General features: G+C 36.2%; 1 protein-coding gene across 1 annotated transcript in view; it reads left to right on the top strand.

The window, feature by feature from the left end:
* The window catches only part of LOC122357896 (GPI ethanolamine phosphate transferase 2-like), a 111,919-nt gene extending 86,675 nt beyond the window's left edge, over positions 1 to 25,244 (top strand). The window contains 3 exon segments of the mRNA XM_043257549.1: positions 12,066 to 12,384; positions 14,773 to 14,936; positions 24,435 to 25,244. Coding sequence (XP_043113484.1) covers positions 12,066 to 12,384; positions 14,773 to 14,936; positions 24,435 to 24,654 — 703 coding nt within the window. The 3' untranslated portion in view covers positions 24,655 to 25,244.
* The last annotated feature ends 231 nt before the right edge of the window (positions 25,245 to 25,475 follow it).

Here is a 25,475-nt window from a genome sequence, read left to right as displayed (position 1 = left end):
AGCAAATATTAATATAACTGTTTGAATATATTTTTAAAAAGTAAATTATTCCTATGATGCAAAGCTGACTTTTCAGCGTTATTACTCAGTCTTCAGTGTCATTCAAAATCTTTCTAATATTCTTATTTGCTGCTCAGGAAACATTTCTGAATATTATAAATGTTGAAAACAGTTACAGCTGCTTCATATTTTGCTGGAAATAGAAATAAATAATATGATTTATTATATTTTAGATGTCTTTACTGTTCAGATATTATACACGCCAAGACGTTGCATTGTAATGTACGTGACGATGTTAATGTGTTTGAACTTGGCAAAACTGCTACACTGCCAGTCAAGGCTAGCGTGGCTTTGAATTTCTGCATTTGTTTTGTTTTAATGTAATGTTCAACTTTTGCATAAAAGTGCAAAGTGTTTTCTGAGGCACACACACACACAGTTTACTCCTGTGACGATATCTCGCTGCTCGCCTCTTCCCCTTGACATTTACTCCCACCTAATTAAATCTTTGACCTCCTGCCCTTGGTGTAGCGCCACAGGCTGTGTTCCATTACACACTCTCCATATGACAGAGGGAGCGCGAGCGTGAGGTAATTGGCAGTGCCACCCTGTGCCACCAGAGTCACTCTCACACTCATTAATCACTGCAGGACATTGTTTATGTTGCCCTGGCAACCTCTGGCTCGCCTGTTAAGCAGACGTCCGCTGACTTCCACCCCATCATTTAGACTCGCTCTCTCTCCTTCGCTTTCTGTTTTTTTTTGTGTTTTTTTTTTTTATCACATATTCTGCTTTTGACCCAAATGAATGTTGATTGTAGTGCGTTTAAAGGGGGTAGTTCAGCTAAAAAAAATTATAGTTTACATTTGGCGTTTTTAAACCTGCATGATGTGTCTTGCGCTGGTTGGTTTTTCCCATGCAAATACAATAAATGGGTTCCATAAAAGTTCTCATTTATTTAAACTGCCTTTCAAGTATTGACCAAGCGTATTGGGCAAATCACAGCACAGAAAGAAAGAGTTAAATCAGCCTTATTTATAAAATAACAATCATCTTATTGTTTTTCCCTAGTATATACTTGCACTTTAGATGTACCAAATTTTGCCATATTTAAGATGATGCATTATATGATACAGTTAGTATGTTATTGTATTTAATGTTTGTGTATGTGTATTACATATATAAAATAACATTTTATTAAGTATTTACATTTATTTATATACAGTATCTGTGTGTGGTTTTGTTTTTGTTAATATTTTGAATTAGATTTTCTGTTGCCTAATTACCTTTTAGTAGTTTTATGAATTTAACTTTTTTGTATTTTTTTTAGCATGTGTATATAGCTTTTATAAATGTTAATTTATTGGTTTTAAGTTATTTAGATGTAGTTTGAGTAACGCCGATGTTGCCTTAAAGTTTAAGGCTCTTTTACATTTTAGAAGTTTATTTATTAATTTTTTTACAATTTTAATGTTGTGTATTTATTACATTCATTATCTTACAGCATTTTTGCACTCTAGTTCGATATGTTTCTGTAATGTTTTTCTGTTTGTTAAATAGTTATAATAATTAACAATAATTAAACATATGAAGAAATCGAATCGAATCAAATCTAATGAAATGAAATTAAAATACTGTTTTTACTGTCAATATCCAGCAAAGCTATATTCAGTAAGGTATACGATAACGCATGAGGCAATGAAAAACTAAAAATCTTCTGTGTGCTGTATGATCTAGCCATTAACACGCTTAATACCTTTCTGAATAGATATGTAAATCGCAGATATGTTTCACGCGCGGCTTTTAGAGGCGTAAACAACCTTGAGTCTGTTTTGCATCTGATTTATTCGTGTCAAAAGACCAAAACAAGAATTATTGCACCACATGCATGAAACAAGCTACTAAACAACTCAGCGTGTGGTATTTAGTCCATTCAAAAAAAGGCTCCTTCGTGTAAACAAGATGTATTAATAGCTTTTCTGCTTTCATAAGCATATTTTTAGCATGTACACGGCGTAATCACGTTCCACGGCATCACATCTTTTACATACCAGGCAATCCCAGAATGCACCTCCGCAAATCCGAGCTTGATTTTGATCTCACCGTTGTTCGGTTTTTTTTTTTTTTTTTTTTTTTTTTTGCAATATCGTGCAGCCTTTGATCGAAAATATGAATTAAACCAAAACGCGGTCGACCGTAGTGGAGGGAAAAACCACAAACGCACAAAAGACGGAGTGAAAAGATGTCAAGCAAGATGTTTTTTTTTTTTTAATCAGAGTTTATGCTCAAAGCTGTTTACGGAGGAGGGGGTGATTGTTGTCAGAAAGCCGAGCGCGGAAGAAATAAACAGGAATTTTGGCCGAGACGCAAGTTTTGGAGTGTCTGAATGGAGTGTGGAAAATGAAGTGCGGAGCGTCTGAGTTCAGCAGCGACAGTGTGAGATGTGAGCCCAAGCCAACATCATAAACCCTGTTTGTCTGAAAGGCATCTCACATGCAGAATATAGACTCTCCGCAGCCAGAAGACTTCAACGATGTCTGCGTTTACCGTCAGAGAGGAAAACACGATTTCCTGAAGCGCTTCTCAAGGGACGGAGGAAATATTGTGTGCTGCTGCAGGTCTGGTGGAATCAGAGCGCTTTGAGCATTAAAGCTTAATGTTTTCTTCTTCGCAGATATGCGCGCAAGCCAGAGGAACGAGCTGAAGCGTAGCCGCTCGGTGCGGTAAATAATAATAAAAAAATATAAAACAAAAGGGAAAAATTCAAATATGTTTTCTTCAGGCGGAGCAGATGTATTCACCGAAATAAATACATGGCCAAATAGTAACTCGACAGTTGATTGCTGGTTTATGAATTTTTCATTTTTCTTCACGGTCAGCAGCTCGTGTGACTAACGGACTTTTTCTGTACTTGCTTATATATGGACAAAGGTTTGGAATGATTACATGAATGGTTATATAAGTTACTTGAGCAAAAATATTATTAAAAGCATCTGTTTTTTTTAAAATGCCATTTATTTATGATGCAAAGCTGCCTTTTCTAAGATGTAATATATAATCATCTGTCTTGCTGCTCAAAAACGTTTTCGATTATCAAGGTGGTAAACAGGTGGTACGTTCATTTATTCGAATGGAAAGCTCAAAAGAGCAAGTTAATATGAAATTGAACACTGTAAACTTTCTGTTTCTCTCTTAAACTAAAATGTTGAACCATGTTCACTCACCTGGTGAGGTGGTTCTTGTTCAGTTTAGCGTGTGCTGTGATGTATTTCACTGGGTTCCCTGAGAATTTAGTTTTTAGCAAGCGAAGAACAAATGTTTACTTGCCTGCTTTAAGTATTAGTTATGTTACAGTATCTGACAGACTGCTTGTTGAAGCTGCTCGGGCTGCCGTTTCTCCAGGGTCTTCCAGGAAATGTGTTTACTTGCTGGACTCCTGCTAGCTTCTTCTAAATACTACAGTATATTGTGCATGTTATTATTTTGACAAATATCGATGTTGTGATATTCAAATCATGTGGATTTGAAAACAGATGCATATATATATATATATATATATATATATATATATATATATATATATATATATATATATATATATATATATATATAATTTTATTTTATTTTTTTAGCTGGCCTGTACTCAGGTGATTGATGCCCATAAACTGTTATGTCAAAGTTTATTTTGTCACATGTTTGACGTATTAAAAAAACCCAAAAACATGTAGCTGTCACATTTTTGGTAATATCTGAAGTAATTTTTTTATCAGGAAAGGATGCACACAATTTTTCTTTACATAATGTGTGTGTTTGTACTGTTTATTTGTTATGTGTATATTAAAATGCACACATACAATATATATTTTGAAAGTATTTACATGTAAAATTGATTTTCTTATGTTCGATATTACATATAACTATATTTAAACATAGCATATTTTCATTAAATATATACATGCTGCGTTTGCATTTATATACACATAATTAAGTGTACACAAATATATTATGTAAAGAAAAACCTTTATTTTGGATAAACGAGGTTTAATCAGCCAAACATGATTTTATACTGCAAGTTTTTTTTTTTTTTTTCCTGTTAGGTTACTAATGTCACATTCATATTAAATCGTCCAAAGGCCATTTATGAGACTGTACTGCCCCGCACCCTAGAAAGCACTCGTCTCAAGTGCACTGCCCTCCCGAGTGAGCAGGCCACGGTCCTCGACGCTCACTTTCAAGTGGAATTTGCCCTTTTTTCTCTGCTTTTTAGATCCGAACGCATCTGAAGAGAATAATTAAAAGCACTCCGGCACACCTGCGTCCGGACGAGGCCCATAAAAAGCTCTGTATTTTTATCCTGATTAATCCAGGGTGTGTGTTGTGCTGACACCTCGTCTGAGAGTGTTTATGCATGCGGATCCCACATAGAGATGGAAATGAATTCTGCCTCAGATCAAGAAATAGACGTATTACCGTGCGCGCGCACGCTCACGTATTTCTCTTCTGAAGCACTTTGAGATACTACCTGTATAAAAAATGTATTAAACAACAAGTGCGGCGTGTTGCCCGTCTCGCATGGTTTGTTCTATGAATACGAGCCATGTTTCAAATCGTGCGGCTTGTTGAGGAGAGGCGTGAGGGTGCTTTCCTCAGCAATCAGATGTGCAGTTTTTGCCCGGCAGACGGTAAAGTAATTCCCATAGGGGGACGGTCTTGAGCTGTGTCAATGAACCGGAATATCGTTAGGAGGACGGAGAGGGAGATGGGCTGTTTTGGCTACTTTGCGACTACCGTGAAGAATACGGCAAAACCCGAGCAGCAATATCACAACTTTTGTGCACGTTTGTATTTATCATAATAACTTGAATGACAAGATCATCGTTTAATTAGGGTTGCGCCAAAATTACGGCCAGCTAAAATTATCGTCCGAAAATGCCAAAGAGAAAAACGGCCCAAAATACAAGCTGAAAATGATTAATATAACCTAAATTCTGTCCGGGTTTGTTACTTTCAGTAAAAGTGTGGTTATTTTTAGTAACCAGTTGAAAAGTCTTATAACAAATATTATATTATTTAATAAAAGTAAAACATAATCATTACAAAGCATTTTAGATTTCAGCCAATTACATCCTGAATTTTCAGTTTTGATTTGTGTGTTTTTTTTTTTTTATTAATTTTTTTATTAATTTTTTATTAATTTTTGTTAGTTTGCTTTTTTGATCATTCCTTCTTTCTGTTCATTCATTCATTCGCTTTTCATTCTTTATAAGAATCCAACACCCTAGCAGCATTTATATTGGTTTCATTTTATGAATGTATATTATTTTATTTCTATTTATCATTTATTCGGTATATTCATTATTAGTTTTTGCATTTTTTTGCACAAAACCCAATCCTAATCCTAAAAAAATTATATTAATCCTAATATTACTTAATAGTACTTAAATGTAAGTATTTAAGTACTTAAGTATGTGATTATTTTTAACTTCCGCTCTCTTTCTTGTTTGTTTGTTTATCCATTCACTTGTGGACTCCTGCAGTTGTTCAACCTAATTTATTTATTCATCAGAATTCAACACCCTAGCAACCCACCCACAACACCCTAACAACCATCTAGCACACCCAAGGAATAACGGCAGGACTTCTGCATGTGTTTATGTTGATCACGATAACCTGCTTGACTCTTAAGTCGAAGTGCTGTGCTCTAAGGTGAAAGGTCATATAGTTCTCTCATTTCCTCCAAAAGCAGACGGACGGCTGCGGGCACAACAGATCAGCAACACTGGAATTGAATAAAACAGAAAGACGGGGTGAATGAATAAATAAACAGACATTTCGTGTCTTCAGCATATTTATTGAGTTTATGTAAGGCGGCGCGTGGGGTCTGTTGTCTGGAGACCGCCGGCCACGGTCTTGCTCAACGTTTTCCTTTATTAGAGCGGACATTTTTAAATCTGACGCAATATCTGGCAACCTAAACCACCTCTCTTTCACACGTATCACACACACACAGATATTATTGTTATTTTAGTGCGTTTTACACACCTTCGGTGCCAGACTGAAAGCCGTCAGACCGAGTGAATCGCTGGCAGAACTCAGAGATTAACGATATGCAGATGAATGCAAAACGGACCAACTTCAGTCTGGTTGGCAAGACCTGCACAGTTTCTGAGAGCAAGGGTGCACAGGTTTTTTTTAGTGGACTTGGCACAGTTTACAAGGTGTATAATGCTTGTGAATCCAGCACGTTGCAGAATTAGCCTCATTTGCATGGTTTTGCCTAATGAAGATTGACCTCATTTAAATATGCGTGTTGCAGCACTGTGAAAGTGCATACGCTGCTGCTTTCCTTGCTTGCTGTAATGTCGAGGATCAGATATGTCCGGATTAATGCAGCGTCTTCACTTTCCCTGTTATTTGTTGCTGGAAGGTTTAGTTTATTGGTCAGGTTATCGGCTTCTAAACTGTTCAAGGCGCACTGTCAGGTTGAACCTGAGTTTAGTAGTAAAACACGATTCCAGGGCGGCTTTTGTTTTTTTATTTTATTATTGAGAAGCTTTTGCTGACTCCAGTGAACTCAAGTGCACTGATGTTACTTTTACTCATTCTGTGACGCTTCATAAAGGTCTATATATGGACTTTATAGAAATACAGAGTCCTTTAAGTGTGCAACCCGTTCATCCACAGCGGTTTAGTGGAGCTGGTTTGTCTGAGGGGGCGGAGTCTGGGAGAACACCATTTGGTTAGAGCTCGCTGAAGGGGCGGGCTCTGCGAGAAAGACCTCCTGATTGGTGCTCAGTCTTCCTTCTTTCTTTCTTCTTGCTTTCTTTCTTAATTATTTTGACCTTTCATTCGTTTTTCTTGCTGTTCATTAGTTTGTTTGATTGATTGTCTTTTTGTTTGTTTAGTTATTGTTAAATTAGGTGGCCTTAACTACTATGTACTTACATCAGAAAATAAGTACAGCGTATTTATTGTGTTCAAACTGTATTCCAGCTGCTTTAACAACACCCTGTTACTGAATGGGCCATTTGATTGGCTCTCACTGAAAGGGCGGGGTCTGCGAGGAACGCCTGATTGGTTATCAGTCTTCTTTTTTTTTTTTTTTTTTTTGTTGTTCATTAGTTTGTTTGATCATTCAATTTTATTTTTGTTTATTTACTTATTGATTGATTGGTCACTCTTTATTGCAGTGTATTTATTGTGCTCAAATTGTATTGCAAAACACTTTTCTGCTGTTGAGGTGTAGGCATTTTTATTTTTATGGTCATTCTTCTCTCTGGGTGACGGTACGGTATAAATAACACCAAACGTGAATGAACACTCGCGTTTTCAATCGCTCTCATTCTTTCTTTCTCACGCTCTGATTGAGTTTCTGTAGATAAATAAAGCATAATGGAACATCTGCTTTCTTTCTCCAGGCAAAGACATGCTAATGCGTTTAGCTTTTAGCTCTCGTTTCTTACGTTTTAGTTCACAATTGCTTTTTAAAACTGCTTGGCACTTTGTTGCTGTCCCTCGTGTAATTTCAAACCCGGTGTGACTTTCTCTCTTTTGTTGAACTAAAATGTTGAAAAATTATTCATTCTGCTCTTTTCCACGTATTGTATGTCTTCAGAGAGATTGGAAAAGAGCAGTGCAAACATATTACATAAACAGAGTCTAATTTTGTGTTGTACAGAAAAAAATATATGTGTTTTATGTAATGAGCGTAAGCAAACAATGTCCAATCTTTTAGAAATATGATTTATGAGTTCATAAATGTATTTAACTTATTCTTTTGGTGAGCAGCATTATTATAAGACAGGAAGTCACACTTTTGTCTCTATTAGGTTCAAATATGTACACTTTAGGGACAAACATGCTTCTTTTGAAAAAGTACAGGCCCCCGGGACAGCTTTTGTATGTTTGTAGTGAAACGAACTATTTTATTAACCAAATAAGGGAATAAATAAAAATAATACTATAAAACAGAATAAATGAAAACGAACAAATATTTAGGCTGAATTAATAAATAAAGTACTGAACAGTTGCAGGAATTTACAAATGAACAAACAGAAAGAAAGATCAATAAACAGAACGAACTAAAAGAAAAAAACACACGGAAAAGGATAAATATTTTGAATAAATAAATAAACTCCAAAACTGTGTGAACACATGAGGAGAAAAGATCAAAGGAAGAAAATACCAAAACAAAGCCAAAAAAAAAAAGAAAAGAAAAGAAAGATCAAATAATTGGAAAAAATGAAAGACTTGTTGAAATACAAAATAAAAGAAAAAAAATCTAATGAACGACAATATAAACAAACAATTTGATTAAACAAATAGCTTGGCCTACTGAATGAATTTATAATTAATACAAAAAAAGACATGACATATCAAGAGAGTAAATGATTACAGTATTTTTATTTTTCATGTGAAACACTCCTTTTTAACCTTAAAATAGAATTCACAGTTTATTGACCTAAGCTTTAGCTTTGCAGGTGGCTTTATTGTAATGAAACACAAATCTAATTGTTGCACATTTGTGCATGTTAAAGCGAATAAAGCGTCTGTATTCGTGTGTGTGTGCGTGTGTGTGTGTGTGTGTGCGTGCGTGCGTGTGTGTGTGCGTGTGTGTGCGCTTCTGATGATTTTCTCCTGCCGTCACTTTTCCTGCTGCGTCACTCTCTCGGCATATGCGTCCATGCCTGGGAACAACGTGCCGTTGCCAAGTTCTGGTTGGCATGGTAACGCGTGCTGGATTAAAGTGTTTTGTGCAGATGTAGTTTGCTCTCTGATGGAGCTTATTTACAGTGAAGAGGAACAGAGAAACAGCGGCAATAAAAATGATGAGATTTTCCTTCTTCTCCAGGGAAATTGCTGAAATCCCCCGCCTGTTTTGCTCTAATCACATTTAATGTGACTGATCCAGTGTTGTGTGAAACTGTAGAGTCTCCAGCTACAAGCGACTCCTGATTTAACATAGTTAAAGTACATACAGTCACGCTGCCCTTTGGAAAAAGTGCACTAGACAAGCAAAGTGCATTGAAGCTGTTCAAGGGGGCAGTGCACTGTATGATGAACTAGATAAGATCGTCATAATTGGATTGCATAATATCATTTAATCAGAGGAGTATTTTTAGCTTAAGAACAAGGGTTTCAAATTAATGGATTTTGATTAGAGTGACAGCGTTACACATGAAAAGATAAATGTACACAAAAAAAACAGATATAGAATTAAAAACGTTTAACAAATAATTCTAGACTTTTGTGCAGAGATGAAGTTTGATTTGATCTGTGAATCATTACAATAAACCAGTTCGCTAAAATGATTCGGACTTTTTAATGCAACCAAAAAAAAATAATGTGGCCATGAATTAAATAAAACATTGAATAATTTAGTTTAATCATGGGCGTGACTTAACTAAAAGAGAGAATGAATAATCAGTTAATAAGTTGTGGGAACAAATTCTTAAATTGATATCTATTGAAATGATCATTTGTACAATATGACAATTTGAAACAGCCATTTATATTGTAGTTTTGTCACCCTATACTGCACATTTTTTGAAATTGTATTATTTGCTATTATATTTTTTTTTTTTTTAAAGAAAAAAGTTAACTATGATAATGATGACAGCATCAAAGTTGATCATATAGTAACAATAAACGCAACCAATATCACACATTACTGAATTAACATTTACAGTAATGAAATTGACATTAATTTAATAAAAATAGTGTTTAGGTGTGTATATATATATATATATATATATATATATATATATATATATATATATATATATATATATATATATATATATATATATATAATGTAGCTAAATACCGCTGTTTATTATTAAATTAATGAAAATGTCATTATTATATATAAAAGTGCAAGTAATATGTGCATGGCTGAGCCCTTACAAATTACATCAATCACAGCTAACAATGGTCTTGAAATACAGTTTCAGATTTTTGTATTATGTTTTTCAAGGATAGTAAATTAAGTTAACCAAAAAGTTCTTCGATGTTGCAATCGATTGACAGACATAAGTTGTTTAGAACACCTTTTGAAAACATGACAATGACATCAAAAATGATGGAACGGAAATCATTTCCTCCAGTGGGAACATTTGGTACCGCACAACTAGTTTAGAATTATGGCTGTGGATTGGTTAACGGGTAGTTAGTGGTTCATAACTATTCCATACATGCAAACGGGTAAATAATGTTGATACCGGAGATTTAGACTAAATGAAACCAAACAATCCACTTATGAAATGAAATGAAAAGATGCAAGAAGTAACAGATGCAGCCGGCATGCATTAAGGATTAATGATTTGCGATAACTAATATCCTCCCCTTTTTTTTTCTTTTTTTTTTTTGAAGCATAACAGTCAGTGTGATCGCCTAAATATGAGCTACTGATAATGAAAACTGCTCAAACACAGTTTTATTCAGGCTCGGTTCCAGAATTAAATACTGAGGGTGCTTCAGAAATTAGTGAATGTGCTCTAGCCTCGGTGCGCATACATTTTCATGTCGATTATATTTTTGTCCTGTCCGTTGCTCTTTCAAGTGTAAACCCCACATAAATACGCAGATGTCATTCCGGAAACTTTGCCGTGTGTGTGTTCCCAGAAAAAAAAGGTTTTATACAATTTGTAAATACATTATTGCCTAGAACACAAAGAGAGCAATCTCTTCTCAGTTCATCTCATAATTTTTTGATATAATGAGAGGATTTGTGAGCTTGCATGGACAAAGACTGTTGATTCTAACTAAACGCCTCCGATTGGCAGTTACGTTGAATGAAATCAACAGATATGTCTGTGATTGGCTACACTGCTCAATGCTGCAAAAACACGATGTAAACAGAAATGTTTTGAGCGCAAACACAAATATGCACTGAATAGTGTGTCATATCTGCCAATATGATAGAGAATAGAGAATATCGCAAGTTTCTCTGCATACATATAATTCAATACCATAAAATCCAATAGAAGTACAAAATATTAAAAAAAAACGTGATTGAACTAAGATATAATACAGAAATTAAAAAGTACTCATGTGAACGGCATCATAATGTTAAAATGCCCCTATCATGGGTAATAAAAGGTTAATCTTTTGCTTCCTAAGAATCCCTAAGAACAGGCTGACATGCATGCAAGGAAAAAAATTTCTTTGTTTAATAATATACATTTATTTTAACCGTACTTGTGAGATGATTGGTGTCGTTTTCATTTCCTCATGCCTTTAACGCCTGATAAAGCTGTGTTTCGTGTTACCGGGTAAAGCGCTATTTTTACCCCTCCGAAAGCAGCATCTAGTGGCAGAGAATGAATTAGCATTTTCACTCAGACCAACGTGAAAAGAGTTATTGAAATGGAAAGAAAGAGTTGACTATGAATCATTGAAACGAGTCATTTTTAAAACGAATATTTCATGTTCCTTGGGATTTCGTTTTAAAACGATTCATTTCAGTGCTCCGGAGTCAACTCTTTCTTTTGAGAGATTACACTAAATCCATTACGGGGCACTTCAAAACCTATGTTCTTGACCTGGAAATACTGCTCTGATTAAATCATAACATATACTGTAATGCCAACATCATGATGAGATCTAGTTTAGCACATGGTACTGTATATTGTCCCATTAAATGGCTTCAGCGTGCTTTGTCCTGACAGTAGAAGCATTTATTCGAGGTATTTTGCGTACTGTATAATCTCTGCATCTGATGTTGACCTGATATTGTCCTGGCAGTTTTGCTGCGTTTACTACATTGTCAAAAGCGAGTAGGTGGTCTTTTAGGCAGTTTCTGCTGATTTCCTCCAGGCGACCCCACTGACCCCCTGTGGGCTATAATAAGTAACTTCTGCTCCCCGCTGCGAAGCACCGAACCTCGCTGTTATCGATTCTCTCCAGACTTCAAAAGCGACGAAGGCGAGCTATCAAACAAAAGGCTGCTTGCAAGTCGATATTGATTCTTCCGTGTGTAAGAAAGAGAGCGGGTGAAAATGCGAGCATCTTTGATGAGCCTAAACAAGAATCTTTCCTTCTGTTTTTCTCACGTTCTCTTTCAGAGGAACCGTCGAGGCGCGATTCGTCTACGTTTTCGTCCTCGGCATCTTGTTCACCGGCGTGAAGGACCTGTTGCGCTCGCAGGTGATGTCGTCGGGGGTGGACAGCGTGCGTCTGAAGAGCAGAGGATTATGGGAGGTGTACAGCGGGGTGGTGTTATTGGTGGCTCTGCTGTTCAGAGCTCATAATTTGCCCACGCTGGCCTGCTGTCTGCTCATCCAGACCGTCATGGCTCAGTTCATCTGGAAGAAGCTGCACTACGATGCCGCCCAGACTACCATCATGCACTACTGGTTCGGCCAGGCTTTCTTCTACTTTCAGGTAATGATGAGAGAACATCTTTAAGGATGTCTTCGTTTAGTGAAGACAATACTGGTCCGGTTTTCTCCAATATGCGTATCGATTTATTAATTGCACTTTCGTTGTTCTCTGGGTTTTTTCACACATTGAGCTCGATCGCTCGGCCTAAACACAAGTTTGATTACATCAAGAGCTGAAACAGTTTTCACATTGGATTTCTGAATGATTTACTTTGGAGGCTTATTGTAACTAATTTGGAGATGAAGCTTGGTATGTTTGCATTATCGTTGTTGTAAGATCACCATTGAGACTTAATGGAGAATGCCGTATAGTTAGTTCTTCTAGTTATAGTTAGTTCTCTTGACTTTCTGTTGCAGTGCTACTATTTTGAATAAAACAATTAAAAATAATTTTCATTAATTAAAATAATATATATATATATATATATATATATATATAAAATATATATATACTAATAATATCTTTATATATATATATATATATATATATATATATATATATATATATGTATATTTGTGAAATAAAACAAACAAAAATGAGTGTAAAAAAGGCCATATAGTCTTGTAAACAATGACGACAGCACAATTCCATTCATTTCAGATTTCATTATTGAATCTTGACTCAGCAAAATGCGCAGGCCTTTTCTTTGCGTATTTCATCAGTTCAACCATAAAATCATCAGCTGCTGCTGCTGGAGACATTTTTAAAAACACATTTTCTAGCCAGCTGTTACAGCCGAGAAAAGAGTATATGACGAATAACAGTGTATCACAATTTACATGAAGAAGTATTAAGACATCACAAGGCGAAATTAAACTTAAGATATCAACAATTATTTATTTTAAATTGTAATATTTCAGAAATGTACTGTTGCTGTAATTTTAAAAATGTCAACATTTTGACCTTTAGTATATATAACCTCAAAACTGACAGACGTGGCATAAAAGTCACAAAACCTAGCTGATGACAGATGGATGGACGGTTTATACACCTGGTCAAAAGAATGAGTTTTATAGTGAGAAGTTGAGAGTAAATCAAATCAGAGCTGAGTTGAGATGTGTGTGTGTGTGTGTGTAAGTGAGGGTCATAAATGATGCTTTACTGGCCAATTATCATTTAAAGCACCCGAGCATGGAATTATGGGCTTGACAATGACATCATCATCGAGGGACAGTCAGGGTCAATGCAACTGAACTGTCAAAAGACGGATATATTTTTCCCTCTCTCTAGTCGTTAAGCAGGGTGGAGGTGATTGTTAATTGTAAATTGTCACATTGATTTAGCTCATTTTGTCAGGCCAGGCCCTTTTTCCCGCCCACCCTGACACTGCAAACTAGCATGAAGTAATGGGGAGTGAGAGAGGCGAGAGGAGAGAGATTGAGGAGGAGGATTTTCTGCCCGTTCTGACAGACACAGCCTCCTGTGAGCCGCTGACAGGAAAGAGCAGGATCTGTTCGTTTGTTTCCCCTCTTCCTCATCCGTCCATCAGCCGAGGGACCCTCAGACTGGAGTCTGTCAGCGGAGACTAGAAACACGGCGCTGCTCTCACCTCACCTGAATAACTGCAGGACGCCTCAAGCCTCTGCTGCATCACTTCACTACTGTTTATATCAGCCATTTCCAAACTTCCTCTGTCAGCTCAACCCTGCGCCTGACATCTTTAATATTAATATAGACACTTATGACTAATTTATATGTTGATGGTTAATGTTGGTCAAATTGCATTGAAGTTTTTTGAAAATTTATTTTTAGTAGGTGTTGAAAATGATTTATTATAGGGATTCGTGTATATGCTATAGGGATTGGTATTGCTAATGATGATAATAATGTGTTATTAATTATTACTGATGTCCTGATGTTGGATGTTTAACAGACGAATCACATGAACACTACTTTTTGAATTAATATTTTTAATTTAATTTAATTTTAATTATTTATACTGTATATAAGACTACTTTTCATGGTTCTTATTTTTTTGGTGTAAGTACATAGTAGTTAAGGCCAACTAATGTAAAGTGTGACCAAAAAGAGTATTTAATAATTATAATGTACAATACTAATATTTACATCTCTGCCTATGATTTTATAATCGCACTGTATTATATTGAAATGTCATTTTTATGGACATGTGCTTCCACATTTATTTATTTTAATTTAATATTTCATTTAATATTTTTTATCTTTTCATCAAGAATTTAGCATATATTTACAGCTAAGGGCTTTTCAAAGCCCCTAGCACAAATTATTAAAGGAGTTAACTCAAAAATATCATTTCCCCTCGCTCTCGTGTAATTCCAGACAGCCTTGACGCATTCTCTTTTTGGGTCTTCATGAAATGTGAAACGGCGCGTTAACCTATGTTGTGTTGATGCTTTCCGGTCTCTTCAGGGAAACTCTAATAACATCGGGACGGTGGACATCTCCGTGGGTTTTGTGGGTCTGGAGAGTTATGTGGAAGCACCTGCCATTTTCCTGACGGCTCTGAGCACCTACGCGGGACCGCTGCTCTGGGCCTGTCATCTGCTGTGCTTCCTCAGCTCACAGAGAGACAGGTAACACACACACACACACACACACACACACACACACACAAGACCATGCTGTGGGACTGGAGATATATGATCTCATAGTATTCTGATAGAGCAGTTTTCTCCAGCCACAGGTTGTCGGATGTGCCATTGAAAATGATCTAAAACTTCCATGTCATATCATCATTGTGAATCAGCGCTATTGGTCATCGTTATGTCTGTTTTAGGATTTAAAAAATATTTAACCAATGAAGAGAATTCAAAAAAAGCTTGTGACTAAACCATCTGATCCTCAAATTGTCAATCAAACTTCATCACTCCTCCGTTCTGAATGAAGTGCTGTGGCGTATAGTAAAAGACTAGTTTTTCGCAAAATAATAGCAAATAAAGCACTAATGTTTGAATAAGAGCAGCATTTTGTTGTAAAATTAATGTTTTTGCAAGTTTAAAAAGCAGAGAAGAGTCTTTTGCTGTCTAGTTTTAACCAATACACTTCATGTTTCATGAAACCACTTCACTTTTCATGTTTTATATTGTGATATTTAACCAAATGTATTATAAAATAAGACTGAGTACCCATATAGCTACAATAAACCTGCAAATTGATTTTTTTACTCGGTCCACAAAGCCTAGTTAACTCCAGTTGAGTGTGATTTTCAGAAATTAAGTGCAAGTGTCTAATCTTATATACACTGCTTGCATAATTAAACATCTTTTTTTTATCAGTAAAAGAAAACACGCCTAATAATTCTGCACACCTGAATATAAGGAGTTTTTCACTTCCAGCCTTCATGAACTAATGCATAAATGTCTTATAGAATAACTATAAATACAAAATCAGTAGTGGTTATTAAGATTGGTGTGGTTTGGGATTGGTAAAATGTGCTTGAAAAAATAAAAATAAAATAAAATATATATATATATATATATATATATATATATATATATATATATATATATATATATATGTATGTATGTATGTGTGTGTGTGTGTGTGTGTGTGTATGTATGTATAGATTTAAAAAATTTATAATTATTTTTCTTCAAGCACATTTTGCCATATATTGCAATATACATATAACGCAAAACATATATATGCTTAGTGGTGTATCAAATATCAAAACTGTAAAAATTAGCCAGAGAAAAGGTTGGGAAGCACTGTGATTTGCGTGATATAACAAAAATATTTATAATATATTCACAAAGAAAATCGTTTTCAATTTGAATTTAGTTGAAATTGTAAAAATATTTCAGAATAGATCTGTATTTTTGATCAAATAAATGCACTCCTGGTGAGCATTACAGACTCAATTACTTACAGACTTACAAACATTATAAATATGCCTGAACTGCAGTGTATTATGTGTTGTTTAGTAGATGCGTCCGTGTGTTTTATTTAGGAATCAAAAGCCGTGACCTCGGCATTGCTAGTGTCAAGGTTAGTACTTTGCCTGAGCTACAGAAACAGTACCACTGCAGAAAGCGCCGGAGAACGGTCTGAATGGAGCCTGTACCTTAAGTGTTTGGAGCTGAATGCTGCCTTACAAACACAGTAATCATCTTGAACGTGGTCTACTTACAAACAGGTCTTTTGAGCTCTTGAGAAGATGATTTCTAAATGTGTTCATTTGAACTCCCAGCAAAAGCTAGTCCTAAAATAACAACCTTTATTTTAATCTGGAGTGTTTATTAAAATCCTCATGCACTGGTGACTACAGGTGCCTCACTTTTACCTTCTGCGGTAGTTTCAGTGAGTGACGCTACATTTATCACATCAACTTATAATATTTATCATATCAACTTATAATGTTTTCATGAGTCCTACACAAATTTTTCTTACTGTTTCCATTGTTAGACTCGTCACTGACCCTTAGAATTAAACACTATACCTTTAAGGCTCCTATATGTACTGTATATGTATGTAAACTAATAGTTTTGACTCTAAATTCTGATTGGAGTTTCATCATATATAATTCATGCCTGTTACAGGGTTATTATTGTTAACGGCGACTAACACAATTAAAGAATAAAGCTGAACTGAAATACAATATTTAAGAAAAAAATGTATTTTATATTTATATTGAATTTATTTCTCATTTTCATTGTTTAATTTAGCCAAAACCGAATTTAAAATATGTAATAGACATTTAAAATAAATAACAAAACTTCTGAAAATCGCATAAAATGAAAATGAAAAATTAAAAAAAAAATAAAATAAAAATATGAATAAAAATGATCCCAATTATACTAAAATATATTTAACTATATTAATATTTTATATAACTATATATATATATATATATATATATATATATATATATATATATAACTAAAATATTTAAACTATATTTTTTCGTAGCTATGGGAAAATTTTCTATTCTTAGAGTCGTTCTACAATGTTTTAGTCAAAGAACATTGTGTTTTATTCAACGATGGCCCTCATTAAATAGAGTTTTATGCAAGAATGCTGCAACAATCTTCCGATGTGACGCTTTTTTATTAAAAATACTGCAGTGCAGTGAAAAACCTTAAAATTACTTATGAGTTATAGGGCAATAACAGCGCTTCTGTAGTTCACTGTAATAGGGACGTCTGCAATCTTTTCTTCTTATAGCAAACCCCTTCTTTCATTTTTCTTAGCCTCAGAAATTTGTGCAGAATTTTTCCTAAAATATCTCAACATTTGTATCACTTTAAAATAAAAGACAGACAAAAAAAAAGACTGTTTTCAAAGATTCAGGCCACATCCACATATCAGTGATGCGTAATTACAGAGCATTATGGGAATATTAATCAGTGCTAGTCTTCTTAAGATAATTGTTTTAATGGCGCTTGAAGTGATCTGTCAGAGCGAATGAGGAATCGGGGGCAGTTATTAGAGCTCGAGCTGGTAATGATGGTACAATTAGAGCCACTCACAGAACAATGAATAATGGAAATCATGCCGAGACAATCAGACTTCACCCAAGATACACACACACACACACACACACAGATTGTACTGGACTCTCGATTTTTACACACTGAATTTATTCTTTAAGAGGTCATTCCAGGAGGAATGACATTTTTCACGGTCTTCTGAGCTAAAAGAGTTCAATCTGCCATCAAAACATACTGTAACGTTCAGCCCTCAAGACTTCCTACGCACTTCGCAAAAACGTTCTGACATCAGACGCGTAAGACCACCCACACGCACACCGAGGTGTTCAAAAAGTTTTTCCATCCAGTCATGATGAGATAATACACAACAGGTACTGTAGATACTGTTATTATTGAACAGATGAAGAATTTAAAGGGGTCGTATAATGCTAGATGCACTTTTACTTTTTTAGTTTGAGCTGAAATGTGTGTTGGCAGTGTGCGCAGACAACGATAAAAATCCACCCAGTGATTTTTTATTTAGTGTTTTTTTCCTTTCTCAAAATGTTCTGTTTTAATTTGCAAGTTTCACTATAAAGTGTAAAGTGTAGGGCTGAATACGGCTAAATAAACATCCTCTGAGAGGGCCTTGGAAAAGAAGGGCGGGGTCAGCAGACCTCGTAAAGATTTAAAGGGGAAGTACACAGAACAGATTGTTTTGAAAAGAGCTGTTTTTGAGAGGGTAAAAGGTTTTTTTTTTCATTTAAACTACTTTAGACTACTTTAAAACAAACTGCATTACAGACCCTAAAAAATCATCAGCTTGTGGGAAATTGGTGTTATGTGACCCCTTTAAGATCTGTCAAATCTGCTGGTTTTGATTAAGGCCATTTATACACTGTGAAGTTTTCAGGAATAACTACTTATTTTTCCACTTATTATAAGCGACACTTACTAAGCATCTTTGGGCCTGCAGTTAGGGCTCATGTCAAAAATCAGTCCAGTTTATGGAGTTATGTGGCTTATTTCTAAGACAAACCATTTGTTTTTGGGTTCATTATAGACCTGTTCCTATTTGTTGTTGAGGTCTGGCAATGCTATTTGAGGTCAAAGCCTAAACTTATTTTGTGATTTTCTTATTTCTTGCAGAAAATATTCATCTCTTATATTCTTTTAAATACAATATTATCAACTAGTTGTTCGGTCCGGTTCTGTTCACATTAAATATAATTTCTGTAAATGCTGTTCTCACTACCTTATTAATATTATACATTCTTCGGTTGTAGACTCACGTAAATGACTGAACTATGTGTGCAGAACAGGATTAAGCACTAAAAGGTGAACTGACGGCCAAATTTAGCTGCAGTGTGTGTGCAGCCTTTACGTAGCTGCTGCAGATCCTTCAGAAGGATCCCATCTTTAAATCACGCCTCTGGATTTTATTAGAGTTGCTTCTCATTTAGTATGCAAACACAGAGGGCATTCACGTACTGTAAAAATGTTTTAAAGGCACGACAGTCTTAGGTGGGGTTTGGGAGTTGTTGTTTTCATCATGTGTAAATGAAATTTTAATATTCATGATTTTAAATAATTCTAGTGCTTAGACTGGTGCAGTCGTGATGAAATCCATATCTGATTATCATAAAACACAGGATGCATGCATTATTTATTTGCTTTTACACCAGCACTTTAGTATTGCACCACCTTTTTTCACTTTGCAGTTGTAATGACACTTTTTCAGGTATGCCTGAGAATGATACATTGTTTGCATTTTTGAGAAGATTAAATTATGCCATCCATAGAAGTGTGCATAAAAACTCCCTTTACTGGTATGCTATTCCAGTTATGATGACAGTTGTTATTTAATTGCTATTATTATTATTATTATTATAAAAATACTACTAATTATTGAATTTTGAATTATTGGAGGAATGACTGATTGAAGTATGAATAATAGAAAAAACGATTATGTTTCTAACATTATAAAATCGATTTTAAGTGGTTCTTAGATTTCTAGTCTTTCAGATGAAGAGTTTAACCTCTGTTTTTGTGAGAACGTCACTGTGTCATTTTAGAGAAAAGATAGAAACAGGATGTTTGTGGGATAGATGGCCGTTGTTTGAGCAGCATCCCGCACCAGTGGACTGTTTGAATGGTTTGGGAGTGTTTGAATTGCACTCTTTGGATCCTCAAATCAATATAAACAGCTGCATTTGTGTCAGTGATGTCAGGATTGGGCAACATTCAAGGAAAAAAAAAACCTCTACAAATTGGTAGAATATAAGCTGCAATAGAAGTTGACATTTTATTTGGAATGACAAGAATAGGAATTAAATAAATAAATTGAACATGGATTCTGATAAAGCACATACTGTAGGTTAATTAATCTATGTTTGGCTCAATCATTCCATCTGTAAGAGCTCTAAACTGTCAAACCTCAAAGCTATTCAGTCTTTTCCAGTTGAAAATAAGTTAAATTCATTTAACTTCCATTCACATTCCAACTTTTGCATCCCATTTTACTTCCTCAATTCAAATTCAGGACTTTAAAAGGCATTTGCAGTTCGCATGACCCTGGTAGATGCACTCTACATATCCCGTAATCCCACGTAAATGCAGAGTATCAAACTCTGCCCGTGTGAACCACCCACTCTTTATTTATCTCATTACAAAGTCTGTCCCTGTGAGGCTCGAAGATTTCCCCTAAAGTGCTGTCCGACCAGCGCCTGATAAATGACCGTCTTAAGTGGTGAGACGTTCTGTCTGACATATATAATTCAGCATGCTCAGTCAGCAGTGTCACTACAGCACACACGCACAAGAAATCCAGGAAATGCTCTTTGATCAATATTCTGCTTTCTGGAATCCCAGCAGGCCCGGCTGACCCGTCCCCCATCTGAGCCGAGCATTTACACAATCCATTTGAGAGAGGGAAATACAGAGGCTTGTTAGGAGATATTTCATTTCCTCCGAGGCAACAGGTGCTTTGTGTTCAGGGATATTGAATCCTGCAAACAATCTACTACCCGAGTGTCTGAGGTGTGGATTTGAATTGCAAATGCCTTCATCCCCCGGCAAACTCCTCGTGAGGCGGAGAAGGGCCGCGGTTCTGTTCGCAGAGATATTTGTGACAGACGCGGGAAAATGATTTTAGGCAGTGCTGTCGGGAATCGGCAGAGGGGACTGTGATGTGGCTGTACAGTTTACAGAAGATTCACTGCGAGTACGAGCAGCTCCGCAGGTCTGGAAATCAGCCGGTCTGTTTAGACAAGCAACCTGTCAGTCAAAATGATGGAGCAGTTAAAACTGGACTAAACAATATGTTGTTCCTCGGTTGATTCCCTATTAAATGTGGCTTGCTGTAGTTGCCATGCATTGATTGATAGTGTGTCCAACAGAGCAGAGAGCATCGTGTTTTCAGCCTGTCTGCTCTTAGTAAACTATATTGTCCTTTCTGTCACATTCGTATTTTGTAAAACTTGCAGAAGTAGTAGAAACTAACCAAGATTGCTCAAGATTTGTGCGTGTTACAACAGCAAAAACAATCAAATTTAAAGGGACATTTCACCCCAGAAATGAAAACTGTCATCATTTATTCGTTCTCATGTCATTCCAAACCTCGCATTACTTTCTTTCTCCTCCAAAGCACAAAAGAACACCACAATTAAACTACTGTAAAAGTAGTCCATATGTTTCAGGTTTGGCACCAAATGAGGGTGAGTAAATTACTGTCCCTTTAAATGTGTTTCGGTAGTGATTTCTCCTGTCAGTCTTCGGCTTTTGCTTGTTCGTCTCGTAATGTAATTTAAATTCACTGATTAGTTTCCAGGTTGAACCCTGCACCGCTATCTCACTTATCCTTGTCTAGTTCTCTTTCACTGTCACATAAAATCTGTGAGTGTAATTACGCCGGAGAGGAAATCTCCCAGAATGAGTCTCTCTCTCTCCCTGTGAGAGGGGTTTTATAGGCCAGACTGCGGCAGTCCCTTTGGGTGGAAGAATGAATGAGTTTAAACTCACAACAAAACACGCCAGGCCATCACGCTCATCCAGGGAGCATCTTCAGCCGGCTCAATCCAGCTCGCTGTTCGTGAAAGATGGGAGCTGCATGCTTGATTATTTTCTCCTAATGTTTCACTTGTCATATCAGTATTGACAGAAAGCACTGCGTTTACCACTTTGGGGAATTGGGCTATCAATATTTATGTCGCCACAACAATAAATTTTCATTTTTTTTAATGCAAGGCTGGTGCCGCAATGTCTTTGACTCATGTCCACAGATCATGGAGATTTTTCTGTTTGGTGCTGTAGAACCTGCCCTACATCCAAATTCATGTGAACGAGGAATGAGGGCATGCGCTCCTTGGAGAAGCCAAACTCTCACAGTGCGAGTCAAAGGCTGACCGGCCTGCTCGCACATTGATTCGCCCGGGGCTAGAGAAAAGATTTCTGATACAACAGCCTGCAATCCAGGAACCAGATTCTGGTGTCTATCATATGAGTAACACTTGTTCTTCAGGCTGAAACACTTGAGTATTTGTTCAAAACGAGTTCAAATGACACAATGCTGTTTTATTATAAGTTGGGGCCATCTAGTCCAGTCCTGCCCAGTTTGAACCAGTTCAGTCCAAAGTAGTGTAAATCAGTCCAGTTGAAAGTTTAAGACCATCTAATCTAGCCCAACCATAATTTAGCTAAATATAGTCTATCTTAATCAAATTAGTCCAGTATAATCAAGATCAAGTTTAGTTTAGTGAAATTTAGTCCAGTCCAGTTAATAGATTGAGGACATTTAATCTAGAATAGCCTGCTTCAGTCTATTATAGTCCAGTCTAATTAATTTCAGTCCAACATAGTTTAAACTAATCCAGTCTGTCATCAACTATAGTCCAGTTAAATGGTTGAGACCATTTCATCTAATATAGTCTTTACCAGTTAATATAGTCCGGTAAAATTAGTTCCACTTCAATTCAGAGAAATGCAGTCCAGTCCATTTATAGATTAGTCTATCCTAACCCACTTCAGTTTATTCTAATCCAGTCCGATCCGTTTCAGTCCAAATCCATCAATCCTACTCAAACCAGTCCATCATCAGTTTCAGCCCAGTTCATAGGTTTTGGCCATCTAATCTAGCCTAATCCACTTTGGTCCATAATAGTTCATGCCTGCCCATTATAGTCCAGTACAGTCCATTGTATTCCAGTCTAATTCAGTTCAGTACAGTCCTGTCAGCCCTGTCAGTCTAGTCCAATAAAATCAACTCCAGTTCAGTCTAGTTTGTAGAATAAGGGCATTTAAACTAGTTAAATTGATTAACCCACCTAAACTCATTCTAGTCAAGTCCAATCTATTTAAATCCAGTGTAATCTGAATAAATCCAGCCTGTCGTCAGTTCTAGGCTTGTTTATATATTAAGTCCACATTATCTAGCCTAACCCACTTTTGTTCATACTATTATATTTCTTTCATTCCTGCCCATTCTAGTCCAGTCTAATCCAGTTCAGTGTTGTCTAGCCCTGTTAATCTAGTCCAGTATAATACACTTCTGTCCGGTTCAGTTTATAGATTGAGACCACCTAATCTAGCCTAAGATACTTTAGTCAATTCTAGTCCAATCCAATTCAATCCAAAGTGGTCTAAACATGTCTATCATCAACTAAAGTCTAGATTACAGGTTGAGGCCATCTAATCTAGCCTAACCCAATTCGGGTAATTCAGTGCAATATAGGTCAGTCTGGTCCAGTAAAACCATCTACAGTTCAGTTCACTGCAATGAAGTCAGTTTAGTTATAGTTTGAGGCCTTTTAATCTAACCCACTTCACCTCCATTCAAGTTCAGTCTTGCCCTTTCTAGTCCAGTCATTCGCAGTCCAATACATTTCAGTCCAAAATTGTCTAATCCAGTCCAGTCTGTTATCAACTCCAATTTATAGGTTGAGGTGTGTTATCAGCTCAGTCCAATACAGTGCAACACAGTGCTAGAGGTCATTTAATCTAGCATAGCAAACTTCAGTTCATGATAGTCTAGTCTTCTTGTTTTTAGTCCAGTTCAATCCCTTCTAGTCCAGTCTAACTGAGTTAATTCTAATGAAATCTTGTCTAATCTGTTAGATTCAGTCTAGTTTATAGATTAAGGGCATCCAATCTTGTCTATACTAGTACGGTCCTGGCCATTCAAGTCAAGTCTAGTCCAGTTCAGTTTAAAGTAGTTTAGTCCAGTCTAGCATAAACTCCCCTTCAGTTAAGTGCAGCATATTTCAGTAATTTCTTGGAAATCCACACAGATCCAGCTCTGCCTGTCCATTCCAGTCCTTCCCATCTAGTCCAGTCTAACACAGTCTAGGCTAGCCTGATCCAGTCTATTCAAATTCATTAATGTCCCATTATCTTTTAGTATGTCCAATAATTGCGTCTAGACCAGCTGATGGCTGCCCCATCAGACCATGGCAGGTGGCATTTGTCTTAATGAATGTACCATAGACATTTGTCGTGAAACATAACACATAATCAAACGTTAGTAAAGGAAGTAATAGCTTTTCCATTAGCATTAACTGAGGAATGAACCACAGTCAATGAAACCTGATGGTTTTATGACTATAGTCTTATATAATGACACACATCATACAGCACATCTTTATTCTGGTCTTCTTCTCTCTCTTTCAGGGCTGTAATGGGTCTTGGTCATGGCAGCTACTGCTTCGCTCTCCTGCGGTCCATCCCAGCCGTGTTTTACGTGGTTCTGGTCACTAGTCTCCGATACCACCTTTTCATTTGGAGCGTTTTTTCTCCGAAACTCTTGTACGAGGCCATGCACACCCTCATCACCACCGCCGTGTGTCTGTTTTTCACCTTTATGGATCAGGAACGCTCGGCCAGACCGTGAATACAAAGGGACAACCAAAAGCCAAACTCAGGTACAGAACAAACGGTGAAGTTGAGTTTTGTGTACCAAAAGGAGAATTGAGAGAAAAAGCGATGGGAGAAGGATTTCGGTAATTCTACTACTGTGAATGAGGTCAACGTTGAGAATTCAGAGCTTGCTTGGAGATTCGACTCGCTCTACTGACTTTTACTCATTTGTGTGTGTGTGTGATTAAATTATTTTTATATTTTTTGAGGGGTTTTTTCGATAGTGCAGATAATTTATGAGAAGACTTGTGGGCGTACATATGATAATCTCTCTCATTCTCTATGCAGTTTTCTTCCTAAAGCTTTACAGATAATGGAGAGTGTAATTCTTTTTGTATCTTGCAATTTCCGTTCCTGACCGTTGCTTCACCTCTAGAATAATACGAGATAAGATGCATCATTAATAACTCTCCCCTCGCTGAGATCACAGCAGATGTAAACTCCTCATGCACTTGAAAGCTTTAAGGGATCTTAAAAGTCTTTTAAATCATATCTAAACACAGCTACGTGACGTTTTCATTTAATCCGCCTGTTGGGAATGTGAATTGTAAACTGATTTATCTCGGTATAAGTGTTTTTCTTTATCTCAGTGCTTAGATCTGGTTAGTAATAAAACAAAACCTTTTCTGATTGGGAGTAATTCGTTTCTGCATGCTTTTTAATATTTGATTCACAGTTTTGCCTCTCTGATTTGTTTCGATACAGTTGCTGTGTACAAGTTATGTTAAAGGTCACTTATTAATCAGTGACATTCTGTTTTCATTACATTGTGCTTAATAGCTCCGTTCACAGTGA

This window comes from Puntigrus tetrazona, chromosome 14 (genome assembly GCF_018831695.1).
Source record: "Puntigrus tetrazona isolate hp1 chromosome 14, ASM1883169v1, whole genome shotgun sequence".
NCBI classification, from domain to species: Eukaryota; Metazoa; Chordata; class Actinopteri; order Cypriniformes; family Cyprinidae; genus Puntigrus; species Puntigrus tetrazona.
Note: the sequence above shows the minus strand (reverse complement) of the source record. Positions and strands in the feature narration are given on the sequence as shown.